This window comes from Macrotis lagotis, chromosome 7 (assembly GCF_037893015.1).
Source record: "Macrotis lagotis isolate mMagLag1 chromosome 7, bilby.v1.9.chrom.fasta, whole genome shotgun sequence".
Lineage (NCBI taxonomy): Eukaryota > Metazoa > Chordata > Mammalia > Peramelemorphia > Peramelidae > Macrotis > Macrotis lagotis.
In genome coordinates, this window is record NC_133664.1 from 183,788,817 (window position 1) to 183,803,979 (window position 15,163).

The window sequence follows — 15,163 nt, forward strand, 5'->3', positions numbered from 1 at the left end:
GGAGGGTAGATTATGCAAGTTAGCAGACAAAAGCAAAACAGACTTTTGAGGAGGAACAGGATAAAGAGAGAAAGAACAGAAGAAAATAGGATGGAGGAAAACACCAAGTAAATCAAAACTGTGGATGTGAATGGGGAACTAATCCACAAAACAGAAATGGATAGTAGAATACATTAGAAACCACATGTAGTATACAAGATGTAGTGTACGAGAGTCACACACAGTTAAAAATCAAGAGCTGAAGCAAAATCTACTGCACTTCAACTGAAGTAAAAAAGGCAGGAGATGGCTATCATTATCTCAAAGACAAAGCCAAAATAGACCTAATTTAAAAAAAGATAACTAGGGAAACTATATTTTGATAGAAAGTATAAAAAGATAGGGCTGCTAGGTGGCGCAGTGGATAGAGCACTGGCCCTGGAGTCAGGAGTACCTGAGTTCAAATCCGGTCTCAGACACTTAATAATTACCTAGCTGTGTGGCCTTGGGCAAGCCACTTAACCCTGTTTGCCTTGCAAAAACCTAAAAAAAAAAAAAAAAAAAAAAAAAAAAAAAAAAAAAAAAGAATAAAATATAGAAAGACAATGAAATGTCAGGTCAAGTTTCTCTGTTAAAGACTTAATTTCTCAAAAACAGAGAGAACTGGAACAGATTTACAAAAATAGGGGCAGCTAGGTGGTGCAGTGGATAGAGCACCAGCCCTGGAGTCAGGAGGACCTGAGTTCAAATCCACCCTCAGACATTTAATAATTACCTAACTGTGTGACCTTAACCCCACTGCCTTGAAAAACTAAAAAACAAAGAAACAAAACAACCCCCCCCCACTAAGAGTTATTCCCCAATTGGCAACTAGTCAAGCAATAATGAACAGAGTAGTTTTCAGAAGAAATCAAAGTGAACTATAATCATTTGAGAAAAATGTTCTAAATCACTATGATTAGAGAAAGGAAAATTAAAACAACCCTGGGGTATTACCTCATATCTTTCAGAAATGGGAAATAAGATGAAGGAAAATAGGTACATTAATGAACTATTGGTGAAGCAGTTAACTGATCCAACCATTCTGGAGAACAATTTGAAGCTATAACCAAAGAATTATATATCTGTGTATATACCCCATGCTCTAATAATACCTTTAAATTTGGTATTCCAAAAAGATAAAAGAAAATGGAAGAGGACCCAAATGCACAAAAACAGTTATAGCAGTTATTTCTGTAGTGACAAAGAATTGGAAATTCAAGGGTTACTCAACTGGCTAATCAAGTTGTAATTTAAGATTGTTATTATAGAGTACTATTGTGCCATAAATAATTGGGGGCTCCCCAGAAAAACTTGGAAGACCTATGATGCAAGACAAAGAGGAATTGGGAGATCATTGTGTGAAATAATGTTGTAATGATAAAGCAACTTTGAAAGACTTGGCTACTTTGATCAATATCATGATCCAAAACAATTCCAAAGGCCTCCTGATAAAAAAAAATACTATCCACCTCCAGAGAGAGAACTGATTATTAGTGCAATTGTGCAATTAGTGCAAACTGAGGTATTATTTTCTTGCTTTATACTGTGGTCTAAAAAAAAAAAGATGAGGACAGACTAAATATTCAGGCAAAAGTGGGGAGAGAAATAATGAAAACTAAAATGCAGTTTATTCATAATCTGTCCAAGGTAATGCAAGTATCATCCCTAGCTCACAGTTAGGGAAATTTCTCTTTAGAGAGATTTAGCTCAAAGTCAAAGAGCTAGTAAATGATCAAGCCAGAACCCAGGTCCTCTTGATTTCAAATTCAATGCTCTTTCTATTATATCACACTGCCATCTCTCAAAGGAACCAAAATCTCCTTGGATGCTTCAGCAGGTATATGATGTTTGTAAGAGATAAGGATAATAGAATAGAATTTTAACAGCAAATATTTTCATATTGTTTGAAACAAAGTGGAAGATGGCTAACAAATAAAAGAAAAAGAACTGGATTACCAACTTAAGTGAAGTTTTGGAGAAAAAATTAGAACTAAAAAGCATTAACTGATCTTTTAAATTTAAAGGGAATGATAATTCACCAGAATGATGAATCATAAAGAGAATCCTTTTATGTTTTTAAAGTTTTGGGGGTTAAGTGGCTCGCCCAAGGCCACACAGCTAGGTAATTATTAAGTGTCTGAGGCCGGATTTGAACTCAGATACTCCTGACTCCAAGGCTGGTGCTCTATCCACCGTGCCACCTAGCCACCCCAAGAGAATCCTTTCTTAAGGAATTTACATACTATGTTAAAATTGAAACTGAGCTGACTACATGCTATTCAACAACTACCTTCACAGAATAAGAGAACGGAAGATTTTTAAGCCTGCAGAATCCTTCATTTCAAATGACAGGAATCAATTTCACAAATAAGCAAACTAGAGCCTAGATCAATTGACTTGTTCAGTCAAGTAGTAAGTTAGTGGTGGAGATAAACCTTTATTAAATGTGGTTTCTTCTAACTACATGCTTATTGCTCTTCAGTTTAGTTTGCTGGAACTGGATCCAGGTTTCCTGATTTAAACACCAGTACAATTTCAAACACCTCACAACTCTCCTCCATTCACATGAAGTTAAAGCTGAAAGATAATATGGAAGAAAAACTACTCTTTAAAAATTTGACAGGCCTTCCTCTAATACTTAACTAGTTGTATGACCCTGGGCAAATCGTTTAAGCTCTCAATGCCCAAGATTCCTCTGCACTTATCTAAGTCAATGCTTTAAACTGATGAAATCACAGATTTTTCACATTTGTAAAAAACACACAAATGAAAAAAAGAGTCAGCTACAATTAATCTTTAGTCAAGTAAGACACATTCCTCTTTGTTTTTCTCACTAATGGGGAAGAATCTCATGGATAAATGCTATGCTGTTTATATATCCAAGGACTCTAGAATATACCATATTTTTTAAAACATTTTTCTGAGTCATTCCTGTTTATATTTACTGCAAGTCAATACTAAAAATTATTTTGAATTTCCTAAAAAGACGCAGTTTAGAAAAGTACCCAGAAGTATGCTGGATTCATTATGGTATTGGAAAAATAAATGGTATGCATTATGGTAAGATAAGCTACTCATCTTTTTTGCTTGGTACTCTCACCATGGGCAATTCAATGAAATCACTAAAACGCAAAATGAATGGCAAATTTCTTATAAAATATATGAATAAAAATACAGATAGTTTGCAGTGCTAATCATTGTTATTAAAATATAATGGCTTGTTTCACAGAATTTAAAATTTTTAAATTCAGGCCTTATCTCAAAATTCAAAAAAAAAAATCCTAATACAGAGAGGCCAATCTACAAGATAGCATTCCATTGTGCCATGGATCAAAAAGTCTTTAACTCCAAAGTATTTCACAGAGCACTGCCTATCCTCATAAACGTTTTCTCAACATACAAAAACTTAATGAAATAATCACCACCACAAAAACTGAAATGTTACTGTTTTATTTATATGAACTAAAAACATTTGGAAAATTTTTTAAAGGCAAAAAATAGTTCTCAAACCTCCAAATCAGGTCTAGGGCATTAATCATGAGATTAAATATTGGGATTCCTGCCCTGCCCTTCCCCCAAGGATCATAATATACTTTCACATTGAACAACTTAAAAAATAAAACATAGGTACCTGTCCCACTGCTGCCACTTCTGAGGAAAGAATAGTTTGCAACTTAACATTCTGGCAAACAAGAGGACAGAACATAGGCACCAAGTTATGTACTGGATACACTCCCAACTGACAGTCAAACTTATAGCACTGACCATTTTACCAGTTCACTTTTTTCTGGCCCTATTAACTTTTATAAGTCACATCTATTACATTCAAATAATGCAATACTTCCATCAAGCTAGTGGAATCATTAATATTGATCAGTCTTGGGCTGAAGTGGATGAATTCTGTCTTAAAGTAAGGCTATTACTTATATAATAGCAAAACCAAGACATAGCATTCTTCTTCTTCTTCTTTTTTTTTTTTTTTTTAGGTTTTTGCAAGGCAAACAGGGTTAAGTGGCTTGCCCAAGGCCATACAGCTAGGTAATTATTATGTGTCTGAGACCGGATTTGAACTCAGGTACTCCTGACTCCAGGGCCGGTGCTTTATCTACTGCGCCACCTAGCCACATAGCATTCTTGAACAAAATTTGGTCAGCAGGGGTATAGGGTTTGTTCTAACTTGTATTTCTCTACCTGAACAGAAATGTACTTAGATCTTAGAGGGGAAGAGACTAGGTCTACCGATTCCTGTACCAACACTCAATCCAAACCTTTTCCAAGTCTCATTTGTCTTGGCTTGAAGAGAGATAATTCATTTCAAACTCATTCTCATAATCATGATATTCCACTTTTACTTCTAAATGTAAAGGTTTTCCAACAATTAACAGAAAAGACCTTACTGGTTCAAAAAAAAAAAAAAAAAGCAGACATTCACCACTGGTAGAGACTGCCAAGATGATTACTGTGGGGTTTATGTAGCTATTTTAAAAAAAATAGCCAACACATTACTAAGAAAGTGAAGGATCACATCTTATAATTGCCTCCCCCCCCTTGATATCTTCAAGACTTTCCAGAATTCATGAAATTCCACATCATTGATGCATTCAAGAATCATCAATAAATGTAAACGAACTATGGTATAGTGAAAAACAAAGAAACAATCAGAGAGGCATAAAGCTTTTTTTTTTTAAAGGATTTTATACTATATAAAAAAAACACAAAATAAAAAAAGGGTCAGTCAACATGAATTTTAGGAGTCCTTCCCAAAAGTCTCAGTACCCACTGGTCAAGCAGGCTTGCCTTCTTTCCTTTTTGCTTTCAGCCTAAAGGCTTACTAAGGATTGCCAGAGGTGATTTGTGCTTTGAGTTCTTAAAATCAGACTTGCTCTGCCAGATCCAAGACTCTGAATTTATCCAAGTTGTAGAAACAAGCTTTCACTACCCGTCCACCAAAATACCTCCCATTCAGATCAACAACAGCTAGAATGCAAACAGAAAAAGTGATTAAATGCAAAGATGAAAATAAATTACTTTTAAAACACTCTCCAATATAAAGCATATTTAGTTGTATAATTTAATTTACCTTTAATTGCTGATTCAACTCTTTCAAACTCTAAAAATATTCGTACAGCTTCATCATCAGGAGCACCAGGAATCTGGAACAGAAATCAAATCATATTAATAAAGGTTATAAGTTCCTATACTAAGAGTGGCCTACATATAGTAAACTTCATGGTTTAACAATAGTTAGCATTGATCTAACACTTTATAATTTGCTTGCTTGTTTTTTTTTGCAAGGCAGTGGGGTTAAGTGGCTTGCCCAAGACACCACATAGCTAGGTAATTATGAACTGTCTGAGGCCGGATTTGAACTCAGGTACTCCTGACTCCAGGGCTGGTGCTCTATCTGCTGTGCCACCTGGCTGCCCCTCACTTTATTATTTGCAAAGCACTTTACAAATATCATTTCGTTTTATCCTCACAACAATCCTGGGAGGAAGGTGCTAATATCTTCCAAGACATTTTGCTTACAATTGCCTTGTAAGATAGGTAGTATACCGATGATATCTCAGTTTTACAAATGAAGACATTAAGGCTCAGAGAAGTTACATGACTTGCCCAATCATAGAATATATAGAAGAACAAAAATTCAAATTCATCTTCTGACTCTAAAGACCAATACTCTATTATGTTCTGAGCTTGTCTTGGGGTACTGTACATAATCTTCAACACTATCAAGACAAGATATCCAACTAAGTTGCTTACTTTGGCAATTCAGCAATATGTGGGAAAAGCAAGAGAGAGAAATTGAAGATAAAACCAAAACTGAAAATGTGGGATGATAGTACCCCTCAAAGAAAGAAAAATTTAAAAGAAAAAAGAGTTTTTAGAGACAGCTATTAAGTTTTGTTATGGACATGTTGAATTTGAGATGTCTGTGAAACATCAGGCAGCTAATGATGTGGCCCTAAAACTCAAGAGACCCTGGAACTGCAGACAGACAGACCCACTCCTGGGGATCCCCCCATAGAAGAAATTAAATCCATGGTTGTTGATAAAGTCACTGAAAGTAAAGAAATGACCCATGAGTAAAACCTGGGGCATACCCACAGTTAGGAGTCACAATACAGACAATGAGGCAGCAAAGAAAAATAGGTAATAGAACCAAGAGATTATATCAGGATAACCTAGAAAGGCTATCCAGGAGAGGTTAGTCAATAGTAACAAATACTGTAACGAGGTCAAGAAAAATGAGAAATGAGGAAAAACCATAACATTTGGCAATAACGGTATGACCACTAACTTGGGGGATAACAAATTGTCAAAATAATCTCTTGGATGTGGAGTCAGAGGATCTAGTCTTAAATCTTGCCTCTGACACTACTTGTATAATTCTAAGTGATCCTTGGCATTCCTGGGCCTTAGTTTCCTCAACTGTAAAAGGAATGATTCTAAATCAATGAGTCAGTAATGTTGGTATGTTGTTCCTCTGTTCAAAAACTTTTGGTTTCCTAAAGCATAAAGTTTAAAGTGCAGGCCTTTAGCCCCCCAAAATTAGGTTACTTTTTCAGGCTTCTCTGTTATTAATACCTTCAATGACCTTGAGCCAAACTCTCTGCCTACAAAGAGGCAGCAAGTTCTTCTCTGTATACCTGGCATAACCTCCCTTCCTCATCTTTGCCTATTCCTAACCCTTCTTTAACATCTTCCCCTTGAACAGTATGTAACACACAAGCAGTTAATAGATGTATAATAAATGGCAAGCAGCAGTCAAAGTACCAAAGCAAGGAGGGAACTGTCTGCACATCTGTTGATAGGTTATATTTTTGTGGTTCTTGTTTTTCTAGGACAAGGCTGATCATCAAAAGGGAGAATTTTTTTGGCCAAAGCAACTCATGAATAATATTCACTGGATTGTGAAAAGGTTGGAATCTGCATCAGTAAAGGGAATCAATATTATCTTCACACTGAAACTTTTATATTATAGGAAAGAGAACTGTGGGCAACATATAAGAAACACTCTTGTAATTGGGGAGCAGTTTCAGTACTCCACCTATAGCAGGGAACAATTTGTTGAAGCTGTTTTGGCAAAAAGATCGGCATAAATAGTCACAAAAACTGTAATGTAGAGGGAAAAGATATTTAACTCTGGCTTAAAAGATTTTCTTTCCAAACATTTTTCATCATAAGTGCATAAATGTTCTTAGGAGGATAAAAAAAGAAAGGTCATTACTTCAAAAATTACACATTTTCCAACTTTTCCATATTTTTCACATTCTTCCTTGGTTTCGCCTTCTAAATCTTCATCTACTTCTCCAGCACCTACCATGTTCTGAAAATCAAGGAAAAGAAATTCAATGACCATGTGAAACTGGATGATTATAGGTTTTCAAAGAGCAAAACTTAAACGTTTCATGACAAAATTTCTTACTTCAATATTGATATAGTGAAGATTTTCATCCCTGAAACATCCCAAAGCTAACACTTAATAACAAGCAGCTGTCAAAATTACAGGCATTTATATTAAAGAAAGCCCTGGGTATCAGATTAAGATTCTATTCAGGTTCTACAATTAAGTGCAGAACAAAGAAATTTCAAAAATATTATTTTCCCCTGTTCTGAGAAACCACTGTACTTCAAAATATCATAGCAATCTTAAGAGTAATTTCTACCCTCTGAATTGCAAAGAAATAAAAACTTCAATGCAAATAACTCTAATATCACATTTTGATTTTTAACAATTTGAGTCAAGGAAAATGTCCTTTACAATATCCTGCAATAACCAACTTCTAAGACTTGAATTTTCTTATTATTAGTCAGTTTTTGAGTTCTCCTCAAATGTCAACTATGACTGATTCTTTTTTTTAGGTTTTTACAAGGCAGTGGGGTTAAATGACTTATCCAAGGTCACACAGCTAGGTGTGTATATTAAGTGTCTGAGACTGAATTTGAAATCAGGCCCTCCTGACTCCAGGGCCGGTGCTGTATCCACTGAGCCACCTGGCTGCCCCATGACTGTCTTTTGATAGTCACTGACACAATAAAAAGACTTTTTTCTACTTACCCTTAGTAGAACCACTTTTGTAGGACACTTAAGGATCTCGGTTAATGGATTTGAATCTGATTTCTTGGATGCATCTGCAGGAACAGAAAAAACCAATATGTATGTCATCACAGTAAAAAGCTAGGTGAACTCATGCCATAATGAAACAATGCAACCCAACAATGAGCATTCTGATTCTCTCAATATCATCTCAAGAACTTCAGCAAGCATTCACCCAAAAGAAAAGAACACCCACTCGTAAAAAGGTAACCAGTTTTGTTTTAGGGAATACTTATCACAATGATTTTCAAAATGGTTTTTCAAAGAGGTTTTTAGTTGCTATCTGACAAGTTATTATTTCACTTCCTAAAGCAGAGCAAATGGTTTAGGACAATGTTCACAACTTAATTTAGTGCAGAATTCTAACTTGGCTAATACACAATGCTGCAAGCTTGACAAGCAGCCACTTGTTCCATATCAGTAATAGTCAGTTCCATATCAGTAATAGTTAATAACTGAATGCAGATTCCAATTACTTAACTGGTAGTACAGCCTAAGGAAAGGGAGGGTTGTGAAGTACAGAAAAAATTGGCTAACACTAGCCTCATGATACTTTTAGAAAACTATCCCAGGTGTGGAGTTGGAATGGAACTCAAAGGCTATCAAGTCTAACTCTTTCCCATTCCTGAGTCCCATCAAAAATAATAAAATAAATAATTACCAGGCCTCTGCCTTGTCATTTCTACTAACAGAAAACAATTCCAAGAGTAATCATTTCCCATTTGTGAACAGCCTGCTAGGAAGTTTTAATTATCTAAAGATAATCATGTCCCTAAAACTTGTCCTCTCCAGGTTAACTATCCCATCTACTCTATAACTAACTACTCTATAGTGATTTCCAGTCATAACACTGCCTCTAGAATACAAAGAGCTGAAAAGCTCTTAAAAAGTGAGCAAATGGAAGCAATGAGTGTAGACAACTTTTTCTAGGAGTTTGCGTATGAAAAGGAAGATGGATATATAGTTAACTTGAGGAAATACTAGGTTCAAGTGAAGGTTTTCAAAGATGGAGGTGATGAGGATGATGTTTGTCTTCCACTCTTGAAGAAGACTATGACATCAAGGAGGTGATACCATGATAAGCACATGAATTAGATTTGTGTGAGGAGATGTTGTGCTAAGTTACCAGTCTCATTTTCTCCTCCAGAGCCATCTGGGTCCAGTGACCAGATATGGATCAGGACAACTAAAGATAGCTCTGGATGTGAAGCAATCAGGGTTAAGTCTTGCCCAAGGTCACATAGCTAGTGTCAAGTGTCTTGAGGCTGAATACGAACTCCTGTCCACCAGACTCCAGGGCCAGATTTCTATCCACTGCACTACAGTGTTGTTCTCAGAACACAATGAGGATATTTTCTTTGGCCATGTTTGTAGGCAATAAGTAAAGCACCAATAAATAAGAAGAGATTGGAAAAGATGATTAAAAGGGAAAGCTATCTTAGAGCCTGGGGATATAAGATTAAGGATGCAAACAAAGGATCAGATATTTAGAGAGAAGAATGCCATTGAATCTAACCTCTTTATTCTGCAGATGAGGAAACAGGTACATAGATGTTAAATGATTTGCAAAGGGTCCAAACTAATAAGTGGTTAAGGTTGGATATGAACCCAGGACTTCTTGACTTGAGTCCATTATCCTCTCCATTACAATACTCTGCCTCTCAAGGGTGATCCTGGAAAGAAAGGATACTTCTTTCTCTAAGTCGATAATGAAGAAAGGATGGAGGATAATGCTGAAATGATGTGCAATGTAGAATTGGGGAGGAGAAAGTACATTATTATGGGGAGTGTAATAAGAATTGGACAGGGACTAAAAATATTGCTATAAGACAGTGAAATGAAAGGTAAGTTGAAATTGTGTAAACTAAGTTTGTAGTTGGATCAATAGGCTAAATGATGTGATAATTCATATTGGGAGTTGAAAAAATATAAGTAACAATATTATGACAAAAAACCCCAAAAAACCCCAAAAGACTGGGGGCAGCTAGGTGGTGCAGTGGATAGAACAACAGCCCTGGAGTCAGGAGTACCTGAGTTCAAATCTGACCTCAGACACTTAATAATTACCTAGCTGTGTGGCCTTGGGCAAGCCACTTAACCCTATTGCCTTGCAAAAACAAAAAAAAAAAAGAGACTTTTAAAAGATAGGGGACAAAGAATGCAAAGTTCAATTAGTTATCTCCAAAGTCAAGATTTTGAAGAAGGAAAGGAAGTCCAGGACAGAGGCAGTGGGCTAGTGAATCAGGAAGTGATTCAGTGAGTAAAGTTTGTGGTGAGGTAGAAGAAAAGACTTAAGAGGGTTAAGGTAAAAGAACTATAGGAGATTATTATTAAGTGAGAATTTGCAGGATTAAATTTCATTTTAAGAACCTTTTGACTTTTTCTAATATCTCTTTTGGGGACTTTTAGTGTCATATTCAAATGTGATAAAAGAAAACAGACTGGTATAGAAATATAAATTATTTTGTTCTATTTTTTTGCCTATTTGTTGCCATTCTAGTTTTATCTATGAATGCTCGCTCATGTGAGCTAAGCATCATACCAAGGTAAACTTTTGTTTTTCTTATTTTTCTTATTAATCTTCTGCCATCTTTCTCTGGAGTGTTTTACAAGTGAGTTAATATTTTAAGTATGTGCTGTACTTGGATATCCCATCTCTTCATTTGGCAAAGACAGAGGCAGCTTGGAATAGTGAACAGACCTGATTTCAAATACTTCTTCAGATATTTACTGTCGTTTGATAAGTCACTTACCCTCTTTAAGACCCAGTTTCCTCACTTGTATAATGAGGAAAATAAGAGCATCTACCCTATAAGGGCTATTGGCTCAAATGATACAAAACATTAAATAAATGTTACTGTTCAAGTAGCTGTTGTTATTACAGATAAAGTTTTTTCAGTCTAATATGGTTGCAGCTTCTTCAAGTGTCCTCTTTTTGGTGACTAACATTTGTAGGAAATGATAAATTCAACATCTTCAGCTTTTTTCAGTGTCTCATTTTTAGGTACCAATGGCTGGCTTCACTGTATTTTAACTCCATCTTCGGATATGATAAAGATTCTTTCCTTTGCCTTAACTAGTTAATGATTTAAATACAGAGAACTTATTCTTCTTCAGTTCCCCACATCAACAATCAATTGTTTTACATCTGTCAAGACACAGTCAATTTCATTGTTTTTAAAAAAGAGAAAATGTTCCTTATGTCCAGTGCCTTTCAATTCTTCTTAAAGAACCGTATGCTGATTACACAAAGGGACAAGATTATTGAGTTAATCCTTTAACTTTTTTGGTGTTTAATAGCTAAGGTATATTTTCTAAAACTTTTCACCATCCAACCTGTATTCACAATTGCACTGAAGTCATCAAGATTAAAAGCTATATGTTAACTAAGCTTGGAGAAGTTTGTTAAATTCTTTGTATAATTTTGCTATCTTTTCATTTTCCACAAGAGATGTTAGTACACAAGATGAAATTATATTCATGCTGATTTCTTTGTTTAGGTGTTAGGAAGGTGTTCCCAGCTGCCTCTGGATACAAGAAGAGACCAGCTAGGTGGTGCAGTGATTGGTCTTGAAATCAGGAAGACTAGAGTATATAGCTTCAGATGTTTCATCCTGGCCAAGTCACTCAAACTCTGCCTGACTCAGATTCTTCAACTATATAATGGGTATAATAACAACATCTATTTCCCAATGTTGTTGCTAGGATCAAATTAGATAATATTTATCTGAAAAGCATTTAGCAAAGTGGTTGGCATATAATAAACACTCCGTAAATATTATTATAATTTAAAGTTTTATCCTTTTGTCTTTATATCAGTCACTTCTCAGACTCCCTTAAACTCCCAAACTGAAATCTCCTTCGTGACACAAAAAAACAAAAAGCAAAACAAAATGACTATATATAGTTCACTGTCCCAGTTGGCCCCTTTCTCCCGCTGCTGCTCAAAATTCTCATTTGCATCTCCAAGAAAAAAATGGAGTCACTTTCCATTACATTTCAACTGTCTTTTGGTTTTACCCATCATAAGAAAATCAATATAATTTAATTCTTCAGGTAAGTCTATCAAATTGTTGCCATCAACTTACTTAAAAGAAATGGCTGAAAGAAGGAAATCAATGGCTTAATTATATTAAAATTTGTGGGTAGTCTATTAACTTAGTGATACTTTATGCTTTACTTTCTTATCACTGTGAAATCAGAAGGGGGAATGCAAGGGACATTTTAAATTTTTTTCATTAACTTGCCACAACCAAAGGATTCATCACCTGGTGACCAGTTTCTCTCTAAGGAGCATTTCTATATCTAGCTAAGTTGTATCACAGACCCAGTTGGCCCTTTTAGCATGACTGAATTTTTACATAGCTTAAATGTTAGGAGGGTCTTCAAGAAAGTCACCTCCACAACACACCAATACACTGGAGTAAAATTGTGGAGCTTAAATAAATTCATAAAATGCTGCCCTTGAGGTTTTTGTCCATTTTAATTCACTCCTAAAGAAGAATAGTTCTGACAAATGAAAAAATTATAAATTAATGTCAGATTACAATTAAGTATTTAGGTCTCAGAAATGAAAGCAAAATTTAGCTGAAGGAATTAAATAGGTACAAAGGAGAGGAAAAGTGATTAAGAAAACAATCAAGATACAATCAAGAGAACTCAGGATATATCTGAATTATATAATTGAATTAATACATACAAGTATCACTAATATTAATGTTACAAAATCTAAATAAAAGATTATTATGATTGTTTCAATTTCACATCAAGATTCTTTCTTTGAAAGAAATTGGCGCCTCATCTTTTCTGATATTTTTAAACTTAAGAAAAAAGGATCCCCCCCTCCCATCTCCTCATTTTTCTTTAAGAGTTTACAATCTCTAGCCCTATTCCAAAAATTAAAGAGAAGAGTCTGGTTGTCTCTCATGTCCAGAATATTTCTTTCTCCTCAGCTCTACCTACTAAGCTCCCTGTTTTCCTTAAGCCCCAACTAAAGACCCTTTTTTCCTCACTGAAGACCTTCCTAAATCTTAATTCCAGTGTCTTCTGTTATTTCCCATGTATCTTGTATAAAGTTTGCTTTACTTATAATTGTATGTGTATTGTCTCTCCCCTTATACTGTAAGCACCCTGTGGAGAGGGACTATCTTTTTTTTCTTCTTATATCCCCAGACCTTAGCCTGGCACACAGAAGATGCTAAATAAATGTTTATTGATTATTTGAAGAGCCATCTAAAAAAATTTGTAGTTTTGGGGGAAAAGGTAATATGAAGGAACATACTCTTCTAGAAAAACTTCAAATTGAGTGAAAGACTATATCTTTTCTTGTTCTTATTATGTACAACCATACTGTCTTTTGTTGGGTAAGGCATACCTTTCTCTGTAGCATCACCAACAATGATCTTGCCACCTCGCTTACTTGTCTTTTCAACCGACAATGCTGTGCTCAGTCCTTGCTCATGTTTTCCAAGGCCTTGGCCTTCTCGGAAGCCGTACTTCTGCATGATTTTATGAGCTACAGTACCACTAGTGAGAAGAACAATAAAAAGTATAAGGTCAATCAGTTTTCTTGTCCTTAAAAATCAAACTGACACTCAAAGGATTGTGGAAGTTTTGACAGGTCCCAAAAATCAATTTTAGGTAATATAATAACACAGAAGTAGAAAGAGTTAACTTGGAATTCAGGTGATAACAATAAACTGAAATATAATACTAGATAATAGTACAAGCTAGAAAGGTTTGGATCAAATTAATAGATAATAGGCATATAATGAATATTTCAGGAGTTAAAGAATATTAGGATTAAAAGTGCTATGAAAAGTTACAATCTAGTAAATTTTACATACTTAAACAAAGAAGTCCCAAATTACAGAGAAGATCGACTTGGCCAATGAAACAAGGAAAAAAACTGTCTCGATATATTTAGAATCCTGAATATTCTAGGCAAATGACTCAAATATGGAGTCTATTTACAAATTATTTTCAAAAAATTAAGAATTACCCAGCATGCTATTTATGATAAATATGAAGCTGAACATGAAAATTATAAAAACAACTTGAATGCACAACTTTTAAGACAAGATGACGACACACCGTTGGAATGTACTCCAAATTTATCAAGGAGTTGATCCTTTAAGACAATGTAGAACAAAAATGACTTATCTATACACAGAGGAATATGCTAATATTTAGACAATGGCATGTATGGCAAAGAATTTGAAATGTGCCTTTATACCTATATTCCAAATCAAAGATTTAGAGTTATAAAGGATGCTGGAGTCCTTTATTCCAACCTCATTTGACAGATGAATAAACCAAAGAAAATATTGATTGTGACTTGTCCAAAGTCACACAGATAATAAACGGCAGAGTTATGATTCAAACCCAATCTCTCAGACTTAAAACCCAATGATCTTCCACTATAAAATATTGTTCAAACTTTTAAGAATTTCTTTTGAGAAATGAATTCAAGTAAAATAATTACCCCATGTTAGCAAGAAAGGAATTACTGGGTCCTGTTGGAGACCGTGGTCTCTCTTGTTCATCATATACAGGGGGAGGAATAGCAGCTTTGGAAGACTGTGATCGAGGTCTTGAATCCTCTTCAAATGGAAACTCTCTGGGTACTATTAGATAGAAAGAAACAAGTTTTCAAAGAGAAAATTTTGAAAAAGGAGCTTAAATCTTTATAAAATTATTTCACATAGTTCAATGAGGGTTTGGGAGGAAATAAAATCTCTTATGTCTCATATCCAACACTTAGAGCATACCACAATACAAAAAAGTTACAAGGACTCCAAACTGATCCTTGGATTACCTGTATCTCTTTTTGTCTTTAACCCAAAATGAGGCAAAAAAAAAAAAAAGAAAATTGCTAGGGGCAGAAGAGAATGTGATGCTTAAATATTATTCAGGTAGTCCCATATACATATATATATGAAAATACACACACACACACACACACACACACACACACACACACCCCTAACATAAAAGTGGCATTCTGGTATGGGCAGGAAAACTCCTGTTCTTTCCATTCCT

General features: G+C 35.1%; 1 protein-coding gene across 3 annotated transcripts in view; it reads right to left on the bottom strand.

Annotated features, from left to right (window-relative positions):
* Nucleotides 1–570: 570 nt before the first annotated feature.
* The window catches only part of RBM17 (RNA binding motif protein 17), a 42,781-nt gene continuing 28,188 nt past the window's right edge, over nucleotides 571–15,163 (bottom strand). For 2 of the 3 annotated variants that reach the window (XM_074194188.1, XM_074194189.1), the window contains 6 exons: nucleotides 14,607–14,748; nucleotides 13,497–13,648; nucleotides 8,084–8,157; nucleotides 7,253–7,351; nucleotides 5,102–5,174; nucleotides 571–4,998 (listed from right to left, as the gene is read on the bottom strand). In XM_074194188.1, coding sequence (XP_074050289.1) covers nucleotides 4,895–4,998; nucleotides 5,102–5,174; nucleotides 7,253–7,351; nucleotides 8,084–8,157; nucleotides 13,497–13,648; nucleotides 14,607–14,748 — 644 coding nt within the window. In that variant the 3' untranslated portion in view covers nucleotides 571–4,894. The remainder of the gene's footprint in view (nucleotides 4,999–5,101; nucleotides 5,175–7,252; nucleotides 7,352–8,083; nucleotides 8,158–13,496; nucleotides 13,649–14,606; nucleotides 14,749–15,163) is intronic. The other variant, XM_074194190.1, reaches the window with a different exon arrangement.